General features: G+C 38.4%; 1 protein-coding gene across 2 annotated transcripts in view; it reads left to right on the top strand.

The window, feature by feature from the left end:
* Positions 1-27869, top strand: part of SAMSN1 (SAM domain, SH3 domain and nuclear localization signals 1) — a 155009-nt gene that overhangs the window by 102013 nt on the left and 25127 nt on the right. The window contains exon 1 of one of the 2 annotated variants that reach the window (XM_085318904.1): positions 16885-16979. The exons of the other annotated variant lie outside the window; for it this stretch is intronic. Within the exon in view, the coding sequence (XP_085175030.1) occupies positions 16923-16979 (57 nt within the window). The 5' untranslated portion in view covers positions 16885-16922. Of the gene's footprint in view, positions 1-16884; positions 16980-27869 lie in introns of those variants that run through there. 2 annotated transcript variants of the gene reach the window in all.

The following is a 27869-nucleotide window of genomic DNA, read 5'->3' as shown; positions in this document are numbered from 1 at the left end:
AAGAGATATAGAAAACAGAAAGGCTAAAGCATTGACTGAAGGAGCTGTAACTGAGGAAAGAGAAAAAGTGAACTACCCTTAAGAAAACTTGAGAAGGGTGCGGCAGTGAAACCGTGGAGAGCCACAGCACTGCAGACTCAGAGAAGTTGTTCCTGAAGAGAGACCTTTGGGGCAGAGTGTTGGCAGAAAGAAGTCGGGAGTGGTGAACAAAGAGACCGTGCTCTGTTGGCTGAATCCTCCTGTYTGCCAGTAAATAGGATTCTCTGTAGAAACAGGATTGTGCTGGGAACAACTGAGCTCTGTCATAAGCCTGTTCCTAATGAAAGCAACTTCTAGCATCCCAACAAAGGCTGAAGCCCTAGGGTAAAACAGTAATAATATGGATGTGTGGGTCAGATTTACGAGAACATAAGTGTAATTTCAAATAATTTTATTTCATTTTGTCACAAGCAGTCTGTTAACATTCTCTACCCTGGTGAGATTTGTCCTACTCATGTTAGTATTAAGTGCCAGCAAGAGCTTTAGTGCTTTTTTTTTCCTGCATTATTGTTTATTTTGCCATCTGCTTTCCTGAYGGGCAGTTTGCTCTCTGACTTTAATTTATCTCTGTGGGCTTAGTCTCTTCAGATGTAGATTATAGGCAATGGCAAGATATCTCATTCTTTGTATTTGTATTCTACCAAATGGCTCAATTCAAGATTACAAACACTGGATTTTCAATTTTGCTTTTTAAGAATCAACAAAAGCCGACACTGCTGGTTTTGCTGTGGGGGAATCAGACATAGAGGATGATGCAGATGTTCATTCTGATGTTCCTTTACTTATTAGAGGAAAAAAACAATCTACTCCATAGTACTCTTTCTGATTTTATAACTAAAGTGTCATTTCATTTTCTTGGCTGWTCTTGGCTTGGCTGCTGTTCTATTGTCTTTGCTGCAACATGATGTGGAGATAGCCTGAGTAGATATGGTGATGAAATATTAGTAGGTATCTCATGAACTGAGGCAAATGGGTAAAACTGATGTATGCAAAACTAAGGTCCAAGATTTTCCCATTCCATCAACAAAAAAACTGGAGGTGATCTCATCTGGGGGACAGAGAAATCTCTAGTTTGGATGAATATTATTCAGACTCATTTCAGCAACATATGTAAAGCTGAATGTAGCYTTAATTAAATCTTATATTGGAGATAGTTAATTAAGTAGTGCTTTCCCAATAATTATAAGGAAAAAGACCTGGATCTCTTTGYTATAGCTTACTGTTTAGAGAGAGAAAAATGAGTAATCCTAACTCCCTTCTCCCGGTTTCTTCCCTTGACTTCTTTCCCTTCCTCCTTTCTTCCTCCTCAGCACTTTGCATGGCTTCCCTTATGGCATTTCATATTGCTGTTTTTTATCATACCTAAATGAATAAAACGACTGACAGAGAGCATTCAAGCTGGTCACCAAACTAGAACTGAGAATAGGTGGCAAAAGCCATCCGTCTCCAGCTACAGCAGACTGACCAAACTCCTCCAGCTAGCCTTCCTCCAGCCCCCCAACCCTCACACGCACGCACACACACACACACACACACACACACACACTCACATCAGGCATCTGTGTTACTCGAACTGTCTCTGCATTAGGGACATTAGAGGCAATTAGAATCCTACCCATCCTACCCCACTTCTTGTATGAGGAAACATTTTACAGTTCTGTATTTCTGCCCTGTGATTAAATACAGAACTGAATGTGCTGCGTTACCATTTTATAGCCACAGCGCCACTGTTTGCAGCTCTGTGCAAAGTTAACTTAGACATAGGTCATACTTTTTTGCATTGTTCAGCTGTTTACAATATAATTAGTGGTTAGCCAAAGCTTTGCTATGGGCGACACAAAACATTGCTTTTTTTTTTGGTCCATCGAGATTGCCATGTGAAATTATTGTTACTGATATTCTTCCTAAGGAGATGTAATTTGTAAGTAGCTCTTCCTTAGAAAAATGGAACAATATGTGTAAGGAAATACTGACTATTTTAGCAAAAAAAGAAACAATTGCTCCTGGATAAAGAAACTACTGTGTTGCATATAGCTGCGTATAGTTGCATATTACCACAAAGAACACTGGGGAGAGAAATGAGTGATCCAGGTGTTTGTAATGTTATGAATCAGTTGAAAGTCAGGCAGAGGATGCAAGAAAAAACTGTCCAGACACCACTTTAACAAACACTTGACCCTAATGTGAAAGGTTATTGTTTCTTATACTTCTTTTATTCCTCAAGCTGTGCCCTGCAGAAAATAGGTCAGCTGTCTATGTCTCAGACTTCCTTTTGGTATTTTTTTTTTTAATTTGTGGTTACTAGAAGCTACTCTTTTGTTAATTATATGCTAAGAGCCTCACTACTCTAACAAAGTAGTATGCTTAGAAATGCCACGTCCATTTGACTTTTATACAAGATATTTCAGCCTTCTGTTGTTAATTTTCAGTCTCTGCAATTGAATAAGACTTTTGCATCCTTACGTAAGCCATTGAAATCTCGGGTTGGACCCTTGGAAAGTACAGGCCYGAAAGAAGCACACAGTGGAGCACACAGTGGGGGTCCCAACTGAAGCTTTCTTTTCAAAGAAAGGATTCCCAGAYTGTCTTGGACAGTCTTGAGACAAAGCCCTTACTCCTCTCCTTTAATGTTTTAAACATTTAGGAACATGCTGCTTCACTAGCTGACTCATCCACTCTCCCTAAAACTCTGTAATATGGAAATTGTGATTGTAGGATGCCACAATGATTCTTTGAGGTGGGGGGGGGAGAAGGGAGGGCCTGGGAAATAATTTCCTGTTGGAGACAGATAGGCAGAGATCTATGGGAAGTAGGTTCCTCTCTTCTCACAATATGTTAGAAGCATGGTTAGGTTTAACAGAAGGATTTAGTCATTAATACGATAATGTCTAGCAGTTGCAGCCTGTGTTTGGTATTCAGTGAGAATGAAAAGCTGAGTGTCATTTCCCAGAATTAGAGAAGATCTGGGATTTTGATGAAGTGAAAGAAAGGTTTTAGGGTACTACAGATCAAGATACCTTTTTTTCTCCCATTTGTGTGTAAGAGGAGGTTAGAAAGCTTCTAAAGATTGATCTGAATCCTATATGGATGAATTACATAGTAGTAGAATGGAAAAAGTTGGGAAAACTGTAGATGACTGTCTRTGCCAAAGCCTGTGTTCATCTTGTGTTCATTTGCTCTGTGTTCCTGTAAAGACTGTGTTACGGTCTTCTGATGGTTACATGAGCCCTGCTATTATGGCCATGGTTCTCTGCAGTTTCAGTGACCATGTGGCATTTTGCTCTCYTCCTGGTCTCACTTGCTTTCTTGCTGTACAAGCCAATTCTCAGCGTCTGCCTTTGACTGCTTAGTAGATGCACATAGTTTGACACTTAGTTCTTTGTCAAAATGCTCTTCCCCTCAGCAATTTTATGGACATTTTCTTGTCCCATCTTTTCCAGACATATTCTGTACAAAACGTTCTGCTTCCTAGCTGCTCCACAACAGCCTTGTTTGCTTGCTATGATTGCTTATATTCTACACTCTATATTGCTACTTGCTGTTTCCTGATCAACTTGGTTCTCAATTTAAGCACTGTATATTGCTTACAGGTTTGTGTGGGTTATCGGAGCTATTGTGGCACCAGTGATCAATCACCATTATCTAGGTTAGTGGGTGGAGAGGGAATGAACAAACAGGACAAAAAATATTCTTCTTCAGCAAAAGATACTGCAGAACTGAAAGCTGCATTTATCCAGCTCAGCCCAGAGAATGGTTAAGGAAAGATTTCCACATCATTTCAGATGGCTGTTGCTCATGTGCACTAGAATGCATTGCAGGATTTAATGGGCTTTCTGGCTGAGCAGTTTTCTTAAGCTGTTTGACTGTTTTCTGCATTTTTTTTTTCTTTCCTCAGCCTACATCTTTCTGTTGAGAGAACCGTGAGCATGCCTTAAAAGCAATTATATATAGAATTCTTATTTGGCACAAATATAGCACTAATAATAAAATTGGGAAATCCCCAGATTGCTTTTTGGAGACACCAATTTTCAAATGCTCTAATCATTCTAGCCAAGTTTCAGTAATAAATGGTGCTTTTCAAAGCTGTTACTTTTCCTATTTCAGTGACAGGATAGGGAGCTATATCCTTACCTTGTATAAATCCCTTATGCTACTGGTATTAAGGAAGCCACGCTCATCCATACGCAAGCTGAGGTCCAAAGTCTTTCCCCACAGAAGCAAAAGTCTGATAAACAGCCAATGTGAGTGGAAGACCAGCTGAAAGGATGGCAGTAAACAAAGTAGTGAGGACCATAATGATGAGTATTCAGGTGATAGGCTGTGGCTGAGACATGAAAACAGGATTTGTTTTCTAAGAAATGAAAGCGTGCCCAGCTGCCCCTCTGTATCTTCATATCTTGATTTACAAGCCCTAAACAAGTTTCCTGTTGCTTTTTATAACATTCTAGCTAAGTTCACCTGTTAGTTGGCTCTCTCCATGAGTCCTCCAGCTCAGCCTTTCACTTTGCAGACTGAGCACCTCTCCTGAGTGCAAAGAGATCACTAGAAACCCCTGAGCACTCCCCAAACTGCAGAGTGTGGAGTTACATGGACTGAGAGGCAAGAAGGATCAGCAGTGTAGTTAAATCTAACATAAAGTAAAATTCAAAGGCATTCACTATTTCCCAGTCCAAACCCTGTCCTGGAGCTTGTGAACACTTATTAAGAATTTTAAGTCCAGTGAAGGGATGGAGACTGAGATATATTCGTAAGTGTTGTCTGTTGCAGGCAAGTGCTAATGAAATTTGAATGGCTTTGATTCTCAAATGGATGAAAAGCCAAGTGCCATGACTGAATGTTCAAAGTTTATTTTTCTTGAAATACCACACAAGGTATGAACTCAGCTAAACACATAGGAAAACTAGTGAATTTAAGCTACAGAGCTTTCATTTACCTGGTGCTTCAGTGTCTGTAGAGTCTTACTTTGTTTCCTGTCACTGGGACCTTTATTTAAGAAACTATTATAGAAGGAAGCTGCTGACTGTTGCTTGCTGTAGTTAAGTACATGAAATGAGTAAAAATCACCTCTTAAAGCACAAGCCCTCATCCATCAAATTTTATGCTTGGAAGAGAGGTGCCTGGGAGGATCTGATTCAACCTCTACTCTTCCAACCTCGCTATCTTTGCACTGTTGAACTGTGTTGATATGGAATTCCCACCACTGCCCTTCTGCATCATGCAATGATTTTAGCTACCTTCTGGCATCTTGTGGGCTGGATTTACGTATCTCCACAAAAAAATAGTGTCTTCCTCTATGGTTGCTTTGACCATACAATCTCAAAACAGGACTTAAAAATATGGAAAATGTGATGCCACTACTTTTCACTATGCTAACTCTTGCCCTGTTGTAGATTTTAACACCTCATTGAAATTTTTATAGCTGTCTAGGGAGTAGTATCATATTGTCTCTTAATCTTAGTGGCATACATACCTAACTCTGCAAAACGGCTTAAAAATACCAAACTTTTCCCTCCAGACATTTCAGGGCTGTTCTGTACAGTTGGATTGCTAGTATTTGCTAGTATATATAAGAAAGAAAAATATTTAAGGGAATTTATTTATAGTACAAGATATTTTGAAATGCAGCAGCATCATTAATATGATTTCACATAGCTGTAGAAGGACATTTTAATTCCTCTCACAAGATTTCATGGGTTTGTTTCTGACATAGTTGTTTGGTACTGCTAAGCTAGAGCTGGAAAGAGAAATGAAAGGTTATATTGTATTGCTGTTGGGAATGCAGTATGAAGGGGAGATGGAACTGTTGAAAACACGAAGAAAACTGTGCATTTCATATACTTTCTCTTTGTAAATGGCATGTGAATTTGTAATAGAAAAAAGGAATCTACCTGCTACACTAAACATGACTAAGAGTCAAAATATAATTAAACTAAGTGCAGTTGTTGATAAAAAAAAAAAAAAAAACACTATCTAATGGAAGGATGACTTCCTGTTAGCATCCCTTAGAACTGCCAAAATGATGCACTTTTGCATACCAAAAGAAAATTAAATTGTATTATCTGTCTGCTACTTTAGATACCTATGCTTTGAAAATGCAGGGGATGTGGTGTCAGTCCAGTATTTTATAATTGAYATTTTTCTTCTTTGTTTTTAATATTAACAAATTTATAAAGAATTATTATTTCTTCCCATACATCATGGAAAGCAATATGAAGTATCTATAACTTTGGTTGAACAGTGATCCCAATGAATGATTTAGCTGTGACACAGCTGTGTTTTGATGATGTGTAACACTAGCACGTTAGCTCCTGGTGCTACCGGGAAGGTTTTGACCAATAAAGCCATCATCAATGGCTTGGGATCTGCCTGTCTGAGACTGCAACTTTTTAAATGCAATTTGTCTCTGTACACAGAGTCTTACAGTTTTTCTTCTGTACAGATGCACTTTTAAAACTTTGATTTTGGCCTCGTCTTATGCTTGTTGAGTCGGTGACAAGCTTTCCATTTATAGTCAAAATGTTTAATTTTCATTTTGCTTGCGTTAGCTCAGTATACCTTTTATGCATGCTCATCTTTATTCAGGAATATAATTAAGCCCAGCTTCAAATTTCTTCAATGTCCCTGATGAAGCTGAAGTGCTACCTACATTACTAATTTGGTAAGGATTTGATTGAATGTAGGGCTAAGGAAGCCACAGCCTAAGATGACTCAAGGATCCTTATTGCCAGCCCTGTTAATTTACAGGAATATATAGGTGGTAGGTAGCAGGGCACACATCGAAGCCTTATATTCCATGTCTTCTGCAAGTAATTTAAATTACTTTTCACTGAAGGAACATTCATTTTGAGTTTCTGAGTTGGCTCAGGAGCTGACTATGTGTGCTTGCTTCTTTTGTGAGTGTAGATTGGGCTAACTATTCTCTCTGGTAAGTCGTATCTGTATGCTTTAGAGTGTTCCTGTAAAGCCTATTTGTGAAATAAGTCTTTCATAAATCAGATTAAATTAAAGTAGTGTTGTTTTCCTTTCCTTCCCATAGAAATGTAGGAAAAGTCACATCATATCAGTGTTCAGCAATGGCATAAGTGGAAGAATGCAGATTTTCAATGCCAGAAAGCCATTAAGACTTCCAGCACTGGAGCATTATTATAATCAATGTGTTTTAAAGTCCAGTAAAAGAAGTACTTCTGTTATGACATTCTCCAAAGACAGGACAAATATATTTTAAGCTAGAGGTGGATGGGCATGTTTTGTATAATTTCAAACTGGTTTTTAGAAATTGAAAATTTAATTTGAGTAGTGGGTTTTTATCCAGCTTTGAAAAAGAACTGCAAGAAAAATGAAGAATAGTGCCTGAAAAATAAGGGGATAAGTGAAACAATGGATACACATCCCTAATTCTGCTAGTTAGATACTTTCAAGTACATGAACAGATCATTAGAAGTCAGAGACAAGGCTTTTCAGTAAGAACTGGACAATGTCTGGTACCTGAATATTTCCTTTTATTTTGAAAAGAATTCACCTATGGTAATGAAAATTTCTGGACTGATTTTCTGTAGACATTTAACTGATTGAAAAAGTTCACCTTCCTTAATACATGAGCAAAGCAAATTGGAAACTTGAACGTAATTCTTGTTGGAAGTGCTTACACTGTAATCCATTTGAAGAAATCTGGCTGAATATTTTTGTGAAGGAACCAAGTTAATTAGCTTAAACAACATGAAACTTCTTGTTCACTTCCACTTACAACTTGCATTTTAAAATATGCTACAAGAAATGACGACAAACAGTGCGTGGGAAGTAGGAAAATTAAGAGTTCAGATAGTTTAAGATCATGAGAGAGACTTTATTGCAGATATTTTTGTGTCTTCTATATTTAGTTCTGGATTGTGTAGGTGTTTTAATAATACATGGATTTCCTTTCTCACAGATCATCCTTGCTTTCACATGACCCACCTAAAAATTAATCAGCACAGCAATGCAGCAGTACATGTGCTCTCAGTTATGACAGAGCACTAGGGCATTAGCTGCAATGCCAGCTGTGACAATTCTTGTCCTCAGATATATAAAGCTTACATCCTACAGCTGGAGATGGACAAATGGAAGCGCTCAAAATCAATTCATTTTGGATGACCATTTTAAAGTAGCCAGGATGTTCTTTTTCAGTCTGAAAGCCTTGAAAATTATAGAGTCCAGCTCCCCAAACTTCACTTGCAACTAAATGCRCTCATTTTTTCTGCACATCTAACCATGAGGTCAAAAACTGAGGAGTACTTGTAGTCAGTGGTCAACTGCAAARCAAATACATTTTAACACACTTTCTTAGTGTGCACTGACTATATTGAAGAAATAGGTCCCTAGTCCCATACTCCATAGCAACATTCTGCTATCTTAACACTGTGAATGATGATCCAGTGATTAAGGATGTAGATAATGCAGATTCAWTTCCCTACACTTTTGTAGACCTCCTACGTGATACTAGACAAATCACTTAACTTGTCTGCCTCAGGCCCCATTTGCAAGATGGGGATAGCGTGTTATTTTGCACATCAGATGGTTATTGCAAGAACAAGAACACACATTCCCATTTGTGCCACAGGAGAGCAAAAGTTCAAACAGCTTATTTGCAAGCTCTGATACCTCCATTCAGATTCAGCCTTCACATTGAATGAATCAGAGATTCAGTGGAGAAAGTTCAATAAGTAATCACACAATTAAAATTGTATCATAAAACATACATGCAAAGGGGCGAGATTCAGGTTACACAGAAAACATTAATTCTGCCTTCTCTAAGTCCTCGATCTTTGGTTTTAAAACTTTTTCTTATTATTATTTTAATGAGTTTTTGTGTGTATGCTACCTGAGAGTGATTTTATTTTATCATCTGAGTTTACAGGGGTGCTTGATCCCAAAGGTGATTCAAAGATTTTTGTGAGCCTTAACCTCCCAAACTAGAAGAGCTACCTCACAGTTTTACCAGTCTTTACCAGTTTTTATGCATATGAAGATTTTTTTTTTCTGTAAACTAACATACCTAAAGCTAACTTTCAGAGTTTCACTACTCCTTGAGTGAGACTATATTCTCGAGTTTGCTCTTCCAGTCTGTAGCTCAGTAGAAGATCATGGAGCAGTTGGAGGGAAAAGCTTTGTAGTTCTTTCATCTACCTCTGCTTTCTTTGGCAGCAGCAAGGAGAGGACCTAAAAGACACACACGATAATGTATGCAAGAGAAGTAACAAGGATCCGATATGTAAGAGTAAGGTAATAAAAAACCTCTCTAGAGAAGTAGTATGCAAGGATTGAGCCAAAACGCTCATATACTTTGTGGGAAAGAAAAAGGAAAAGAATTTGATAATACATTGAAAATAATCAAAATTGGCAGAGGGGACTCAGGACTAGAGTAGGATGTTTGTGGAGATTCAAAGTATGCATCTGTCTTTCCACACAGCACAGATTTCAGATATAGGGGAGACACTTCTTATTCCACCCTCTCTGCCCTCCAAGACAGGTTACTGAAACATAATTAATTATCTTATACCTGTTAAGTACCATGACTGTCCCTGTGAGTGCTTTTAGTCCACAGTAAGCCTGAGATAAAACACATTATCTTAAATCCTTATGTGAATGTGTTTTACTTCGTCTTTGTGATGGGCTAAGAGCATGTTCCCAGTCAGTTAGTGAGGTGCAGCTGACTTGAGGCAATTTATTCAATTCTGATTATTCAGCCTGAGCCTGAAGCCTCCCAGTGAAGCTCAAGGAGCCTGTTACCATCAAGGTAAATGCTTTCTTTGAGCCTAGCTAACCCAAAAGCCTTTTTTGCAGGCCTGGATCTATCTTGGTTCTTCCAAATCCCTTGAATCGAAGAGCCACTCCCAGCTCATTTCCATGTTGGTGAGCAACGAAGACAAGCTGCCCCAAAAGGGGAGGCCAGCAGCGAGACCAAAGTGACAGTGAGGCTGGCAGGGCAGCCTCCTCACTGAGCAGGGCATGGCTAGGGGCAGCACCCATGATCGATGATGGGTGCAGCGACCACCAGGGCAGCCCGTATCAGTGAGGTTGGTACACGATCAAGCTAAGAAGTCAAGTCAGCCAGGATCAAGACCAGAAAGGTGCAAGACTAGCACACATAGAGCTACCAGGTAGCTCAGGCAAAGGCCAAGGGTGAGAGACTAGCYTACAAATAGCTCCCGAGTGAAGGAGGTGCAGGCCATTGCTGAGCTGTCTTGCATCCAGATGCCTGCACGACTCTGAGCTCAGGCAGGCAGATCCAAACCTAAACATCAGGGCCCCAATATTGCCTTTATGCAGGGTGGGCAGGTGTTTTCCCTCCAGTGCCAGGGAGGCCCAAGTGCCACACTCTGGTGGGCAACGCGCCTTTCCTCCTACATGAGAGAGCTCAGCACCACCTGCAGTCTGCCCATCCTCCACAGCYGCATTCCCTGGCAGTGGATGGTTAGCAGATCACAGGTCGGGCCACCAGCTGCATATGCCAAGTGGCCTCAGAGAAGGAGAGAGACCTTCACACAGTGAGATTCAGACCTAGAAATGCACCAGTGTGAGATGCAAATCCGTTGTGTGAGTCCTGTTCTCATTGCRTGAGATTTGGCAGGTCTGTTGATAGAAATAGTTTGACCCACATTATTGCTTGATTTTGAAGATATTACCAKTGTTAGTACCTGAAGCACGTGTTGCAACTGAGCAAAAAACAAATGAGCCCAAAGCTTCTATACAGAGCGTTTCAAGAAAAAGAAAATCAATCTAAGCTTGAAGCTAATCACAAAAGTTTGTCAATCAAGCATTTTTGTTTCTGCTGGCTATCAATCAATTGACTATCACATCAAGTAGATGAGTAGAAAGAAAATAAACAACTACAAATAAAGCCATCTTGTCCCCCCTCTATCACTTCCAAATTTTGATTTTTACCAACTTGAAACCATGTTGAAGGAGAAAGGAAGAATAGCCTTTTCCACTAGAAGCAAAATGAAATTTTGGAGCCATGCAAGTGAATACGGAGTGTACTACCCTTTGCTCCTTTTCAAGTTAGCATTTAAACAGCAGTTCTAATGCTACGGTGGTGCAGCAACTTGGCATTTTGACATCACTGAAGAAATTCAGCAGGAGATGTTTACTGGCAAAAGATGGCTAAAACTACAAAGAGTTTCCTGACAGCAGGCTGCGCGTTACAGTTAATCAGAACTTAACTTTTGCTGATCTTGATTCTAATCAGAGATAGGCAGGCAGACATCATGTACATACCTAGAAAAAAATCCCTTGCTGCGTTGCCAGTGCTTACGTGCTAAAGTGATCTTCAAAATGCCGAATGAAGCGTGTCATGTTTTGCATGTAACACAGCCTAAATATGTTTTTATGTGAGTTCTCTTTATTGAAAATCTCATATCTGGGCTTTCTGAATAGATCTGCAAGGCAGCAATCATTCTTTATTTGTAAATGCATTTCAGGGAGGCTGAGCTGCAGCTGTATAAACCTGCAAATTAAATAGATAAAATGCTCGTGTAGCTGATTAGTAATCCCAGGGCTCACTAACAGACTCCAGTGAGAAGTTCTAGGCATTAACATTGCAATRCAGCTTTTAACGACATTTTAACATTCACTCTGAGAAAGAGTGCTGTTCACATACCTGAACTCACAGCAGAATCCTCCTGCCAGTTACTTTCTGTTATTTGTCACAGCTAGTAAAATGTGTGTTCTGCTTACAATAAATTGTACAGGAAAACCACCAGTGACGCACATATATCTGTTGGAAATTATTACACAGATGCTGGATAAGCCAGTGGCTGTGTTTTACAAGACACCAACCTTGCTGACTTTCAGTTTTCCCAACAGGAATATCTAGAAGATATAAATACAACTTTGACTCTTAGTCTTCAAGGTAATAAGAGAGGAATTTGTTCAATAGGTGAAAGCCAATCTCCTTGAGAATCCTTCTGTCACAATAGTATAGATTTTTATTAGTGTTAGTGCTAACCTGACATAGCGTAGGTATGACTGATCTGTTCATCTAAGGTTAATACAAGAGAATGTGTTGGGATCAAAGTTTGAGATAACTTTTTGGTACTTCATTTCCCCTTTAGGCCAGGAGATGTTGGAAGCGTGCCAAGGACATATTCTGAGAGCCCGGCAAAGAGAGAGTTTTTCTTACTCATCCAGTAGCAACTGCTGTTTGTACCAGACATGCCTTTAAATTCAGTGGGAGCTTTGGTAGTGACACTCTGTAGCCTGCCCCTGCTATATTTCACTGTGATTCTGTCGACCTTAGTGGCAAAGGATTAGCATAAGAGAGAAGAGAAACACAAAATTATTTTTTTCAAGAAGAGAAGGAAGACTGAGAGTCTCCGAGTGGCTGAATCCAGCATTCAGAGACTCTGCACGATGAGGGTATTCCTGCTGCTCTGCATCCTGACTGTGGCCTAAATAAACTTGGACTCTACTCTGTGGTTGTTCCCTGATGCTGTTTCAGTGAATGTATGGCATGATTTTAAATTATTTAGAGAAGGTCAAATTTTTGATGCAAACTTGAGATACTTAGTTATTGGTTTTGCTGAATAGCCAGTTTCTGCAGGCTTTGTAAGAATTACACTTTGTACAAGAAAGGAGTCTTGATACAGGGTACAGACAAAGATGATTTTCAATTCTGTACTAAAGCAAGGGTGTAGGCTCAAAATGTTCTTTAATCCTGTCTTGCCTCTCAAAGATTCTGAGTTTCTGTAGCTTCTTCATTTTTTCTTCTGTTAGAAAGCACATGGGTGCCTATTTGATAGGAAATTACACACTTTGGTGCATGAAAAAAGCCCCTAAGCTTTACAGACCAATTTGAAGTGCTAAGTACTGAATGCTTACAGTTTGCAGTGAGTTTTAAAAATGGGACCTTAAGTATCCAGCTCTGTTCCCCAGCAGCTTCATAGAAAATCACAGCCTCAGTCTCTGGAGTTAAAAGAAAAAAGTCAGTGTTTATTTTAAATAGTTACAAAGACAGCCCAGCCTGCAACATCTGGCTTCTTTCATGGGCTGCTGCAGAGGAGGAAGGGCTTAACTTCACTTTTCCACACTTGTTCCTTTTAGTTTCTGCAGCATCTTTGCTATGATCATTTATGGAGAGAACAGGCTCTGTACTGGCAAATMACAGTGACTGTCACCGTGGCTGACCCTGGCACAGATTAGACCAGGAGAGGGAAGTATCTAGCCATGTTCTGACCCATAATTAATACATTTGAGGAAATTGTGTTCTGCTCAGGATCATTCCTTGAGGAAATAAGGACTAAATTTGTTCAGTAAATTATTCACTGCAAATGATTCACTCAGCTGTACTTGCTATTCTGAGACTTTTGTAATATCTAAGCAGGGCTATAAAAGTAGTGACTCCTTCTCCACTACAAAATGCAATTCTTACTTTAATAAAAAATAAATAAAAATAATAATAATAAAAAAAAGAGCAACATAGTTTGGGACTGCTGAACATAAAGGGAAGCAATGGCAGCCCAGAGGTATCTCTCAGTATCTATTTAAACTGGGAGCCAGATTTCTGTGATGGGCTATGAAGAAACGTGTTGCTAATATGAAAAAAAAATGTGTCTCATTTCATTCACTTTTTGACAGATGACCAGCATGCTAAACCATTCCTTTCCATTCGACTTTTGGTTTTATCAGAATATCCTTTCAAGTATATAAGTTTACAAGTTGATAAGTTTACACTTTCATTCCTGGAAGTGACCTCTCCATTCAAGGTAAGGTAACTGGATGGAGCCGCTGAGGCGATATGGCATCGCTGCTGCATTTGATATTATGTGGGCGACACATAAAGCACTCAAGTATCCAGGGCCATCCATGTGCCATTTTAAAAAAACTGAGTGCATGATAATAATGCATGCTGCCTCTTATAAATTATTGACAGAATAATTCTCATGGATTCTTCTTAATTATGTTTAAGTGGAAAACTTTTTTCCACATAAGACTTTCCAGAGAGAAGAGCAGCACTGTCTAGGTATTTTAGGATGGAATTCAAGCCCCATCAGATTCAGCTGAAAAACTTCTACTGATTTCACTAGGATTCAGATCAGGCCCAAAGAGCAGGAAGGAAAAGGAGCAAATTCCCTGTAAGCATGTCTAACAGAACACAGAATAGGAAAATTTTTAATTTAATTTTACACACATTCATTCTTTTAAAATCACCTTGAAATACAGAGGATATTAGCACCAAGCTTATTAATAAGAATAATTTTTAATTCAGAAGAACCCTCTTTGAAATGTATTGGTTAACTAAATTAAGTGAACTTAGTGTTATATATGTTTGATTTTTATTCACTTTGTTACTTTTTAAAACTAGTGTGTGGGTCAACTTTCCAAGGGCAAGAACATAATCAGGTCAGCTTTGAAGCTGCTATAATTTTTCTGATATGTGGATGAGGAAAGGAAATAGATATGGGTGGATACTATATCTCTTGAAATGGCCTCTTTCTTCCTGTTTAACAATAAATATTCTACAGAAAGGAAGCTCATATATTACTCTTCAGATGAGTTCCCATTTTATTAATCATGAAGATTTTAACAGTGGCCTGAGACAGAAAATCACAATCAAATGATCAGCACAGTCTAATACAAACCTGATGTTTGGATCAGATTATAGAGAAAAGCAATATACTGCATGGTACATGTATGTGGATAAATAATCAAGTTTAATTACTATAAACATACATACAACTTTTATAATAACATATGGCCCTAAATTACTGAATTACAAAGGTTGATTAAATATCCATGGTAAAACCTCCTTATGGTATGAAATTTAAATTGACTTCTCAAATGTTATTATCAGATATATGAAAGAGATATACCTCTCACAGTTCATTATTATTAAATAAAAAAATCAGCTCTTATATAAATGACTGTAGCTCTGATTAAAATGGGAAATGAAATATCTTAGTTGAAGGGTTAAGCTTCAACATGCACTCCATTGCAATCCAGCTAACCCAAAGAATAAGCTTGCATTGTATTTGGTAGTCTTGTTCATTAATCCTAGTTCCTCTTTCCCTTACTACCCACTAGTTCTTAGAAGGTCTGAGAAAGAAAACCTCATTTTGCTATTAATAAAAAAATAATTATTYTTTCATTAGCTAGTCTCAGTCTATTCAGTTGCCTATCCATCATAATCCAAGAAGGCCTCCAAAACTTTACTTAAATATATAAATATTAGTCCAAATAGAAAATTGATATGAGAATTCATCTGATGAGTAGTGTCTTTTCTCTAGAGTATTCATGTGGCAGAGGAGAGCTTTTCAGCAGAGGTCCTATTTGCCTATCTAGCACTGTCACCTTCATTCATGTTTCAAAAAGTTAAAAGTTTTTATGGGATTGAGAAAGGCAACTTTAAGAAATAAGATCTGTGCATCACTTACCATCTTTCAAATATCAATTCTTTTGGTTTTCACTTAATATATTTTTTTGTTTTAGTTTCCCTTGACGTTTGATCTCACCAGATCTAATATTAAAAGGCTGGCATTAAGATGAGTTTTACTGAGATACGTGCACTGAGTATTTGGTCTCAGAATAGCTTGTGAGTCTTTGTTCAGTGCAAGAGACCTCCACTATTACTTTTTTAAAAGAGTTTTTACCTGTGTGAAATTTAAGATACTTAAAGTAGATTTGATTGAAAAAATATATATTTTCATTTTGGAAAAATATTACCAAAATTTTGAAAAAAAAAGAAATTTTACCAAAGATTTTCTTTCATTTTATTCAGTAGCTCTTTCTACAGCTTACTTTGAAATAGCTTTCTTGATCCATTTGTAGAACATTGAACCAATATTTAATTGAAGCTGCATGTGTGACTCAAAAGTTTTGGGTTTGAAATTGAGAATTCATCTCCCTCTTTCAGCAAAAAGTAGGGAATCTGGGATGGTTTCAGGTTTTGTGGGCAATTGTTCATAATTAAATAAGTGATTTTAGGATACTCAGGCATTTTGTTTGTTTGACTTTKGCAAATAATATCAAACAGAATGAAGCATGAGTTCAAAGCTCAGTCTTAATACCTCCACTGGTTTTTTTTAGCTTCTTGGCTGTGTTTAAAGGCAGAAAAAAAGGACTTAAATTTGTTATTCTCCTCTGATTCTTTGTTGTAAGACTTGCTGCTTYGCCCTCTAACTTTGCCATCAAATCAGTGACAGTGGAGGACTGAGAAGTGGCCTTTCAGGGTGTCCAAATTTTGTGGTTAAAGGCCAAAAAATATTCTGCTATGGGGGGTGGGGGATAAAGGTGGCTTTAGAAAGTGTTCTTTTTCTGCAAAATAGTGTCCTTTAATCTCTCTGCAGTTACTGCATTGCTATAGAGCTAAGAAAGGGAGGAGTTAAGGAACAGCTCAATGAGGTAGCATAGTGCAGTGCAAATCTTCTGGAAAACAGAATTGCTTGAAGCTCAAACAGCAGTACAACTTCTTCACATTTTAGTTCCAGCAAAGGTTGAAATGAAGGGTGCAGTTAGTGCCACAAGGCTGGGGCGGGGCGGGGGAGAAATGAGAGAGAAGAGGTGGATTTTCATTTTCTTGAGATTGTGCAAAGTCTTAGTGAGACCTGTTGGTGACACCGAAGGGAATACCCTTAAAGCATTTCTCACTCTGAACCTGTCCCCATCTTCAGTAATGCTCCTTAGTGCACTTTTCTCTTTCCCCGTCACTTCCTCTCTTCCTTCCTAACTCCCTCCCCAAACAACTATTTCAGCTTGCTCACCCATTCTGCAAAGTGGCTGGCTGAAGTCACATCCTGACAGAATGAGGAACTGCTGTAACTGATGTACACTTGTGCAGTACGTGTTGTYGTACTCAGTTTGGTTGCAAACTAGAGGCAGTTGCCCATCTGTTGGATAAACCTGAATTAAACATGTTGAAGAGAAAACCATCCAACGTGTCTGATAAGGAGAAGACTCAAAAGCCGAAGGTAGGAACATTTGAGTTATATTAACAATAAAGGGAATTCTTCACAATTTTTAAGGGAAGTGTTTACAAGATGTTTGAAAGGGTCCAAGACTGATCATAATGCAGCAGAGTAGCTCTGAAGATTTTGCAGCCTCTACAGAAATGTGGAGCTGGAAAATATGACCATGAGTACTTCAGAATTTCTTGATGTGTTGGACAGTGTTTCACTGGTATAATCTCCATAATCTATTTGTATATATTCAGTTTAGAAATGTAATGATCCAGTTCAAGRAATCATTCTTATGAAGGTGCTGTTGTTGTGTTAAAGGGTCCTGGTAGKGGTCTTTGTCCATTGTGATATKTTCTGTGTCAGTGCTTTAACAGAGGGGCTCACAAAAATCCCCTATCTCCCTTTTTATCTGAGGATGTCCCAAGAAAGCACGTGAGAATTAGTGATGGATAAGAAACATTATTAAGTTTGTAGCTTATTTTAATAAATTTGCTTTTTCATCATCATAACAAAAAGAGGAGAGGGCCCTTGGCAATCAGTGCTCATTATCTTCACTTTTCTGGAAATGCTTATACTTTCAGCCTGAAAGAAATACTCTGAATGAATTGATAACGTGCTWTAGTGGACACTTTCTACAATCTAATGTTGCAAGACAGAAAGTTAAGTGTTTTCCAAGACGCATAAGTATGTATCCTGCCTTGGGAATTTATCTCAGTCCCTAGGACTAGGTGCAGAATGGCCTTTAAAAGTGTATTGTGAGCAGGGAGAGAAATGACTACTGCTAGACCCAAACCCTTCAGTTTTCATTTCTATTTCAAATTGCCAGTGCTGAAAATTTAACTAAGATTAGAAAGCCCCTTTCGGCATCTCTCTGCTCTTAACTCAGTGTCAGCTAGCTTATGGACCTATTTTCTCATTGTTTGGGAATATACCTGACTTTCTGACTTCTGAGTACTGAAAGAATACTGCAGACTATTTCATCAAGAATATTTTCTGGCTTTACCCAGCACTGGCTTTTATGTATCACACTTGCAGTTTCAGACTATGATTCATTAATGATTAAAATTAATGTTTTTTCCATAGATTTGAAACAGCTCTAGATTATTGCCTTGTATGTTTTTTAAGCATTTAAATTGTTTATATGTTATGTATTTTCTTATGTTCAATTATCACTCTATAAGTGGGGAAGCAGTATAAGTACTAGGTAATGAAATGATAYGTTAAACAAGAAACGAGCATGAGACACTCTGTGGATAGGCTTTACTTTTTTTCTGTTAAATATTGGCAAAATCCAGGTTTGGCCATTCTTATCTTCCAGAGTAATACTTTCCTTAACAAACAACCGATTTTTTTTCCCACGGTTGGTTATTCATTCATGAATGCACGCCAYGCTATTAAAATGCTGGTATTGTGGCTTTTCAAAAAATATATATCAAGTTCATGGATTTGATTCACCATATGTTTAAAGCAGGGATAAAATGTGTCTAAACAGAATGCTGGATTGTCAGACCTGCTGACTTTGCTGTGCTGATTTTGTCTATTGTAAATATTTACAAAAATTGAAAGGTCCTGGTGAAGTGGCTCAGGATTGAAACACTTCACCTCCTGTAGGCCCACGTTTGCACAGAGTTGTGTGAACTTTCCACAGTGAGAATGTTTTGCTGAAGGTGCTATTCACAAAAAAAGGTGTGGGAGGAGAGAGCCCCAGCCATCACACAAAATATATTATCTTAGTTCATTGAAGCACGTTTCGGAATGTGCATCATTTAAGCAAGGCGGATACCTAACTTACTCAATGTAGAATTGGGTAACATGTGGCGCAGGTCTTTACCTCATGGCAGAAGTTACAGAATTTCGCAAGTGACTTCCTTAGATAATTTCCTGGCTACCCTGCTTTTACACAGACAAATTCAGGTATGTCCTTATACTCCCAGGGCAGGATATTGTTGTCATGGTGGGGGCCTTGGGCTATCTCCCCTTGCCTTTAGGTGGCCATCTTAGGCCCTCTAGTGTACCCAGGACATTCACAGGGGGCTGGCAGATAGGACACAAGACCTGTGGGAGAACCATGATCTGGAGTGTTGCATGAAGGTCAGGTTTGCTACCTTAGGCCCTCTAAGATGACACCCAAACTATGCTTTTAGGCAACTGAATCTTATCCACAGTGACCAGTTGTCTTTACCATTTGTATGAATTTCTGTGAATTAATTTAAGTATTTTATCTTTTTAAGTCTTTATTTTTGTATTAATTCCTAATGTGAAATGTAGATGTCCCATGTATGTACGTAGCTGATGTCCAAGAAGAGTGTCTGGCATCCAGTTATGCACTTTGATGGGGATGAAGGAAAACCATGCAAGGCTGRTGTCAACCCCTCTCTAGGCAATCTGCTGTCCTTATCCGTATGAAGCTTTTCATAGTGGTGGGCAAGTCAATGGGCAGTGCAGGAGTACTGTAGATATTCAGTATCTAGRTGCCTGTTCTCAGTGTGAAATGCATTTACTTTACCTTGCTTATTTTTGTATTGCTTAAGGGACTTCTGCAGATGTGTTAGATGCTAGTTAGATAAAAAGTAGCATCTTACAGCTCTCAGTTTCTGCTATTAAAAGGCTGCTACTTGTCCACTGCTATGAAATATCAGTGTTCATAGTTATTACTTATAGAGTAATTATTCCTTATACAGTATTTCTATAGTACTGCAGTAATAACCACTTCACATTTCTGGCAGCTTATGCATATTCAGGGATTATGTATTATAAAACTAGCATATGTTTTATATAAAAACTAAATAAATATTCAATTTTGAGCAAAAATTTTCTACACATGGTGTCATCCTGAATTATACTGTATCTCATAAAATGTAAAGAAAAATTGTGGGGTTTGCAGGGAGAGGGTTGTAACAATTTTTTATTTTTTAATCCATCTGGTTAAATTGACTACCAGCTTATGGAGATGTGTTTTCAAAAGAGGTACTGGAGGGATTCTGATCTTTTGCTAATGTTTAACATTGTAGCTGCATTTCCTGCTGTGGAATTATCCCTTTGTACCTTATACATCAGCTAAGGRCCYRTACRGTTGAAATCTGAAGGAAAAGTCCTAAGGCTTAAAAATACTGTAAATGTTTTYGGAGAAATTCAGTTTATCTGTAGGGTTCAGCCATCTCTTTCAAACCTACCCTCTTTCTATTCTAACCTCTCTCTCTGTCCAGGTCCTTAAATGACTTTTCTGTCCTAATGGATTCTGTGCACCTCCCATCAATGCATCCAACAAGAGGCAGCTCGCTTTCAGTGCCTCCTTTCCATCCTCTCTTGCCCCCCCCCCTTTCTTTGCAGTCAGCTAGGACAGGACTTTTTACTTGGTGTAGCTCTTCTGAGCTATGGTATTATTTTGGGGCTGGAGAGGTCAAACAAACTAGGTCTTGCACCTAGCCATGCGATGCACAGTCACACCGATCTCCCCRTCAGCCTCAGACCCAGCAGCTCACTGCAGAGATAGCCCAGGGCTCCCATAAATGTGGAGCTTTAGTTGCAAAGCAAAAGATTATTATAACACGCAGGGGGGTGGATGCTTTTTCTAGATGTATTTCAGCTATGGGTCTGAGCTTCTTAGAGAGTAGAGGAGAAGGACAGTTGTTTTAGAGAAGGAAACAACATCGTCTGAAATCACCTATATTTTAGCCTTTGGCGCTTATGACATTACAGATTTCCAAGTATGTGTCTGGGGAACAATGTGAAGCAGGTTTAGAAAGGCAGTAAATAACCATTCTAAGAAATAATAGAAGATCAAGTCCTCTCTTCTATCCTTTGGGCAGCACCATAGCGTGGCACCACAAGAACAAAAAATGTTAGTCCTCTTTTTAAAGCATTTTGCAGCTACTCTGCATTCCACTTTGCACTGTTTTACACCTTTGACCAGGTGTGAATGATAGTGGGAGGTGCAAATAATCTGTAAAAGCTCCCTGCATTGGTCTTGCACACCTATTCCTTTCTTTCTCTCTCCGAAATTCCTACAAATAGGGTAAATTTAAGAACTGCATGATGACTCTCAACTTTAGTTCAAACTGAAGCAAATACAACTTTATGCCATTTTTTCCCGGCTCAATTGAAGAAGGTCTTGTGTGATTATTTTACATGACAGCAGAGCTATATTTATGCTAAAGGCTTGAAAAAWTTTAGTTCTCTTATTCTGCTTCCAAATACACTTAGTGCTTGACAYTCAGCTTAGTTTTGAGGTTCAACAATTCAGGGTCAGTGTCACTATATTTTGCTTAGGCAAAAAGATGTTCAAGCTTCTAATTACATCCATGATACTTTATTTAGGTGATAAGCTATTAGTTATTTTCAGGATTATGAGAATAAAGAGGCAAATCTGATGCAAGAAAATATTTTACTGTGCAACTTTATTCCCTAGTACTATTTTATACCAACAATTTTACTTTTTATAAGCTTTAAATTAAACCTGCCTCCATGGAAATCACTGCACATTTTGCCATAGATTTAATAAGGCCAGGATTTCCCCTTTGTATATATTCTTCACAGAAGGCCTGATTCGGAAGGCACTTAAATGAGTAAATTAGTTGTGATCCCATTGATTTCAACAGGATTTGTCATCTGAGTGAAGTTTATCACTTGGCTAAGTGTTTGGAGCCTGTAGTGYGGACAGATGCTATAAGCAAGTTTTCTGGTGCTGCTTTTTTTCTCAAACTGTGGCTTATGCGGCATTCTCTAATAGGGAATACATATTAAAGAACAGAAACTAGAAAATAGGTACAGCAAACACCAAAAATAATTCATGACATAATTAGATCTTCTGTAGGACAAGATCTGCACTGAAGAGATTGCTCAGTGTTAATGAATATTAAATAGGATTTATCCTTGAGTGGGGAAAGCTGAGGTTTTAATTTTATTTCAAAGGTATAGACTGGTACAGTTCTGAAAATAGCAAGTTTTATATTCTCTTCTTTCCCCCTGAAATTTTGAGTGCATAATAAATGAGCCACTGTTAATGTCACAGATGCTAATTTTCACAACCATGACTGAAGTGATGTTCGCTTCCATTTGCATTTCATTCTAACAATGATGAGAGGTGATGAGTTGATGATAAGCTGTTTTCACCGTACTGCCCGCTGTGCAAATTTATGCTCATAGGCAAAGATGACACATAGTTCTGTCATTAAAGGTCTTTACTGCGCTGCCTCTTGAAGAAAGACTGTTTGTSAAAATACATTTGAACTCTGTTAAAATAACCAGACACAGATGACAACMTCTGGGAAGTAGTTTTAAGAATCTGGTTTGTAGTGGAAATACCTGTGGGCCTTTAACCAAAGAGATTTGGAGAAAGACAAAAAAAATACAAGAAGTAACCATGTATGTGTAGATGGGGAATAAAGAGATTGCAGGTGACTCTTCAAAAAGTGTTTCCTGTCTCCCTCAGGCTTMATAAAAAACTAGAACAAGGTTAGAGTTAACCTTGGATTATTTTTCTTGTGTTAGTGGAAGGTTTCACAATCATACTACTGCTCTTCTTAMATCTCTTCTTTCATTTGTATTAGGATCTTGTTTCTAAGTATTGATCATCTGCCAAAATACATTTTTTTTGGGGGGGGAGGGGCATTTGTCAACATCAACAGCAGGCTCAGAAAAGTTTTTTTCCAGGTTGTTTGTGTCYTAATACTTAATGCTTAATACTTAATACTTAATGTTTGTGTCTAATGTTTGTGTGTTAATGTATATGTTATAAAGGGTTCTAAAATTYTATTTTTTTGTGTGGTCTTGGGGGGAAATAACAGTCTTCTCTCCCTTGGAGAAGACCGGATGAAGATGTCTGGACTCCTCATTTTGGTGTTCAGATTATTGATATATAGGTACATTGAGGGTCAGCACAACAATTGACTACCACATCTGTCAGAGGAAAAAGAACATCTGTGGCCTGGTCCAGTCSTGGCCCCTTGTAGCAGAGAATTCCCTTGATTTTAAGCACCTTCTAAATGTTGACCAACTTTGTGGAAAAACTAATTCCTTGTCTTGATTCTGCATTAAGCCTAGCCAGGCTTAAATCCTTAAACATTTGAGTATTTTACAACAAGTAAAAACAAATTTCCCGAAGGAAATATTTTCACAGAAACATAACTTTTGCTTATAGTAACAATCTCAGTTAAATTTATTGTTTGTTTCCTCTAAGAAAGCAAAAACAATTCAAGGAACATGCCTGAACTCCCTTTTAAGGCCATTTTTGAAAACTGGACTTTCAAAAACATCAGCATATAACTGCAACCTCTGATAAATACTGCAACACAAACACTGAAGTGAAGTAAATCAGCATACATCCACTAAACCTATCTATCTCCTAATTCTTTAAGTAGTTTTGTAGAGCATTTGACTTACTTCAATATCATGTTTCTTAGAAAACCAAAAAGATCCCAAATCTAACATTGGCCAGGAGACCCATCAWTTCTTGAAAACCAGCAGTAGCTGTGTGGGGATAAGAAAGGCAGAGGATGTAGCCTACAGTTCTTCACAGGTTTTAAACATTCTTCTAGTCAGAGCGTTTAAAAWTTTAAGTCATTATAAGGTAATCACTGCCAGCAATTTGTGGATRGCTACAAACACCTTAGCTAGAAGAATAAGCCATTTGATGTGGGCTGGAATCACAGGTGTTAACTATTCCAGGAAAAGAAAACAAAAGTATTCTGGGCCTCTGTTCTCACAATATCCCTTGACCTTTATCTTCTGAAAGCTTGCAGCAGAGACAGCAGAGTTACTTTCAATATTAGGAACAGTTGCACTGTTTTCCATAAATTAGAAATGTCAGTGTTTTTACTCAGATGTTTTGCTGCTTTGTACAAGGCTGCAGATTACATACGCTCTGAATATTTAGTCATGTACCCTTTAAATAATCATGGAAATGGAAAACTGTGTTTTACATATCAGATGAAGGAGATGGTGTGCATGTGTATTAGTATTCTAAAGGAAGATAAATCATCAACAGCTTTTTTCCAAGTGAAATCTCTGATGTATATCCACCGTTACCTTTCTAGGTTTTTATGTCTTCCTCCACTTACAGTGTGTCTAAAAGCACATTCTTACTTTTTTTCTTCTTCTCTAATCTGAGGCTGAAGTTCCGTCCTAGGGAAGAGTCTGGAGATTTTGAACTGCTTCAGCAAACTCCTTCTTTGACCATACRTATACACACCATACTGCCATTTTTTTCTTTGTATCTCTTTAGTTTATTCCATGGATATACAGAAAGATGGGTAACAACTTCACCTGTATACAGTCTCTAAGTTTCTTGATTGACAGTCCTAACAAGCATCGTCATCTTTTTGGTAAGRTGAATGTCAACAGCAGAGAGTTTGTCATCTTTAACCATCATCCAAAATTCAGAGGCTGACAAGAAAGCCCTTCTCTGAGAAGATCTGGACATGCAAATGATATTCTGCACCATAATGTCTTCTTTATACATTCTTAGTCCCCCTTCTACCCTTTTATGCCTTCATTTCTTTTATTATCTCTTCATAAGAAAATCAATGTAAACTCACTCTCCTGTCCTCAAATTCCATTGCATGCAGAATGGTTACTTGCTTGAGAACTGTAGGAAGTTCCTCTACTTGCTTATGCTAACTTCATTCAAAGGGTGTTGTGGGATTGCTCTCCTAGTATGCTGAAAGGTAAGTGAGATCTGGGGCTACTGGAATACCTGAGTACTTGGTTTGGGGTATTTTTGTCAGGTTTCTCATGGCATCTTCAGGCAGAAGAATTACCACTGGAGTGTTGCTCAACCAGAAAGCAAGRGAAAATGATGCTGCAGTGTCTTGTTTTCCATTTGAGACTGAGATGGAGCTTCATCACAGCCTGTAGCAGTGAGATGAAGGAATCTGCTTTGCTTAGCAACAACACAGCCAAAAGCAGATGTGTGAAGATGAGATGACAAGGTGGCTGAAAAGCTGAAAGACCTCACAAAGCTTGATTCTCTGCTGTCTTCACCTGTGCAAAACGGATGTTGAGTTTTACCTCTCATGAATTGCTTTCACTCTCCACAGCTGAGCTGTTTTTCTCTCATTRTTCTGTCTGTCTGTCTCCTTTTTTAAGGTCAGATGTGAAGCCCAAAAAGGGCTTTATAGAGTCAAAGAGGGCATTTGGTTCACTGATGGATGAACAGCTCAGAGCCTGTGAAGCAAGTGTGTAAAATGACTGTTGACAGTTGAGTGGGCAGTCAGTTGTAATCACAAGTATGAGGCAAGACTGTTTTGATACCGTCTRGTGGGATATTTCTGTGGTTTTATTCCCTTCTCTGTTGTGGTTCTTACTTGTGCTTGATGAATGCCTTTTGTAGCATTGGAGAGTATTTCTGTCTATGTGAGTACAGTATGTGAAAATCATGTGTATGGGATATTGGTTAGTATCTGAGGGTATGGGAAGAGTGAAAAGGTTCCTATCTGCTCAAGAAGGCTTAAAACCTTGTAGYTGGTGTAATTACCTTCACAGTTATAGACCTAATCTGGAGTATGGCCTTGAGTGTGGAYTTCACACAGCAGCTAAAAGTGCTTCCTGGTGTCTGTGCCTTGARAGCGCAGAGATGAGATCTCTCGCTTGCGTGAATCATCTTATTTGTGTGGCTCTCTGTTACACATGTTTTTCATGGAGGCTGGAGGAACAGGAGGGGAAGAAAAACTTAGTTTGTTTTGCCCTGCATCACAACGAAAATGCAGTTCGAGTATCTAGTTCATTTGTCTTCTGTGAAATGAAACCGTAGTTTTCCACTGAGCTGCAATCACAACCACCCCACTGCCACAGAGATAATTGAATGGAGAGAGGGGAACTGATGCGCCAGTACTAGACTTATGCCATTTGCTGTATCCAGCACCCCCAGGGAGCTGTTGCTTGCATTCATTCATTTCTGGTATAAAAATGTCCTGAACAGAATTAGGATGCTATCTCGTCTTCAGAAGACTACATATTTTTCTCCTGGAATTGCAGTTATGGAACTYATGTTACAGGAGCAATAAACCCGGAATTTAACTTGTCATATCTCCTGTACTAAGAAGTATTTTTAGGCATTGCTAAATCACTAAGAAAGTCTGAGCTGGAAGCCTTCTTTSAGCTTAGTGGTCTCAATGCCAAAAGCTTATCAAATTTATTTTATGAATTCAAATTTTCAGTGAGCATATTTTGGATTCCCAGGCATATTTTGTGCATGCATGTGCAGTTGGGAGGCTTCAGTGAAATGACAAGTGTGCCAGTACCTTCAATGGGATGGTAAAGACAACTTTGGCCCATGGATGGCAATAAGCAAATGCAGGAAGTCAAGCTTCTGACAGGAGAATAGATGAAGAGGAAAGAAGGGAGGGGGGAGAGGGGAAAAAAAAAAAGGCAGTGACATTGGTCATCATTGTAAAGGAGTCAAGGATTACAACTCTAACAAGAATAATTTTTGTTTGTGGCTTTTTTTTAATTGTTCTCCAAGATAAAAATAATGTAAATAAATGGTGATATTAATTTGATGAAGCACTAAAATTCAGTGACTGATGGCAGATAGTGTTCTGAATTTTGCCTCTCCACTATACTGCAGCTCCATTAAGGCAATTTCAGCTAATCTAGCTGCAGATTCATTAATCAAAGGTAGTCAGGATGTCTGAAGGGAGATAACGAGGGGGAAAAATTGGCCTATTGTTTAGATCTTATTCTTCAGTTAGTTCTTGTTTATCATGTTCTGCAATATTTGTATCCCAATAAATAAGTTCCAGTTGCAATTAGCCATCATAACAGATGACTAACACATCTTTGCTTACTTTATTTTAAAATGATTCTATAAATATATCAATTAATATTGTGTTCTTGTTTAYATTATGTGCTTATTTATATTTCCAGCCTTTTGACAATAAAATGAAAACAAGAAGAACCAGTAATATTTAAGAAAATGTTCACTCCTTTTAGCCAAAGGTGGAAACACACATGGAGAYAAAGTCCTTAATGCTACATCTTCTTTTCTTAGTACTAACATCCTAAATGCAAACTACAATATCAGCAATATCTTAATGGTTTCCAAAATTTCTCCTCTAAAGAGCCTAAGAAAAGATTTGTTCATTTTTTTCACTCATTTAGCATTACATACAGTATATCTGTCCCAGATAAAACTGTCATTAGCTCCCTCTGCCTGTCTCTCCCCTCCCCCCCCAGAAAAAAAAGGAAAAAAAAATTAAGTTTCAAAAGCTCAGTGGGGTTGAAGACTGCTGAAGATGGGAATGTTTATAAGCTCTGTGATATTAACTGCAGCACTCAACCTCAGGTGACATAAAGCATGCAAAAAAGAACTTTCTGTCAGTTTTATTATTTCTAAAAAGGTTCCCCTTGAAAGAGAAGAGTGACCTTGCTCTGCTGAGCTGACATATGCCACTGAATTAATGGCTAAGCTTTGCTGTAGGGAAGCTTGCAGAAACATTACAACTCCAATGGCTGAGTTTGCTGTGAACATTAATCAGGGGAACCAACATGATGTATCAAACACTCATTTAAAAGTAATAAAAACTAACTCTATTCCCCCCCAACTTTCTTCGAATTAGCTTATTGTTGGTCATTACCTGTTTTCAAGGATAAGTCTGTAGGACTGCAGTAAAACTTGTAAAAAGGTTTTTGAAAGTTTGCTTACTCTTCAAAAACCAAACGAGCTTCCATGATGGTCAGATTTAACTGTGGCTTAGAGGTTACCTTTTAATCTTAGTTCCCTTTGCAAGGTCATTCAAAGGAGTATCTGTGCCTCTCCCTACCAAGGAATGTAGAAACTGCATTTCGTTCTCGGTGACCTCCCTGGGAGCGGGACCAGCTCCCGCGTTGYGCGTGAATGAAGCATAAGCTACGCAAGGGGGTTTGACTCGCCATCAAGATAACCTCTGTAAAGGGTCTTGTATG

Source organism: Rhea americana, unplaced genomic scaffold (assembly GCF_003343005.1).
Source record: "Rhea americana isolate MKP2758 unplaced genomic scaffold, rheAme1 scaffold_56, whole genome shotgun sequence".
NCBI lineage: Eukaryota > Metazoa > Chordata > Aves > Rheiformes > Rheidae > Rhea > Rhea americana.
The sequence above is the reverse complement of the archived record's forward strand: the minus strand, read 5'-3'. Positions and strand labels throughout refer to the sequence as shown.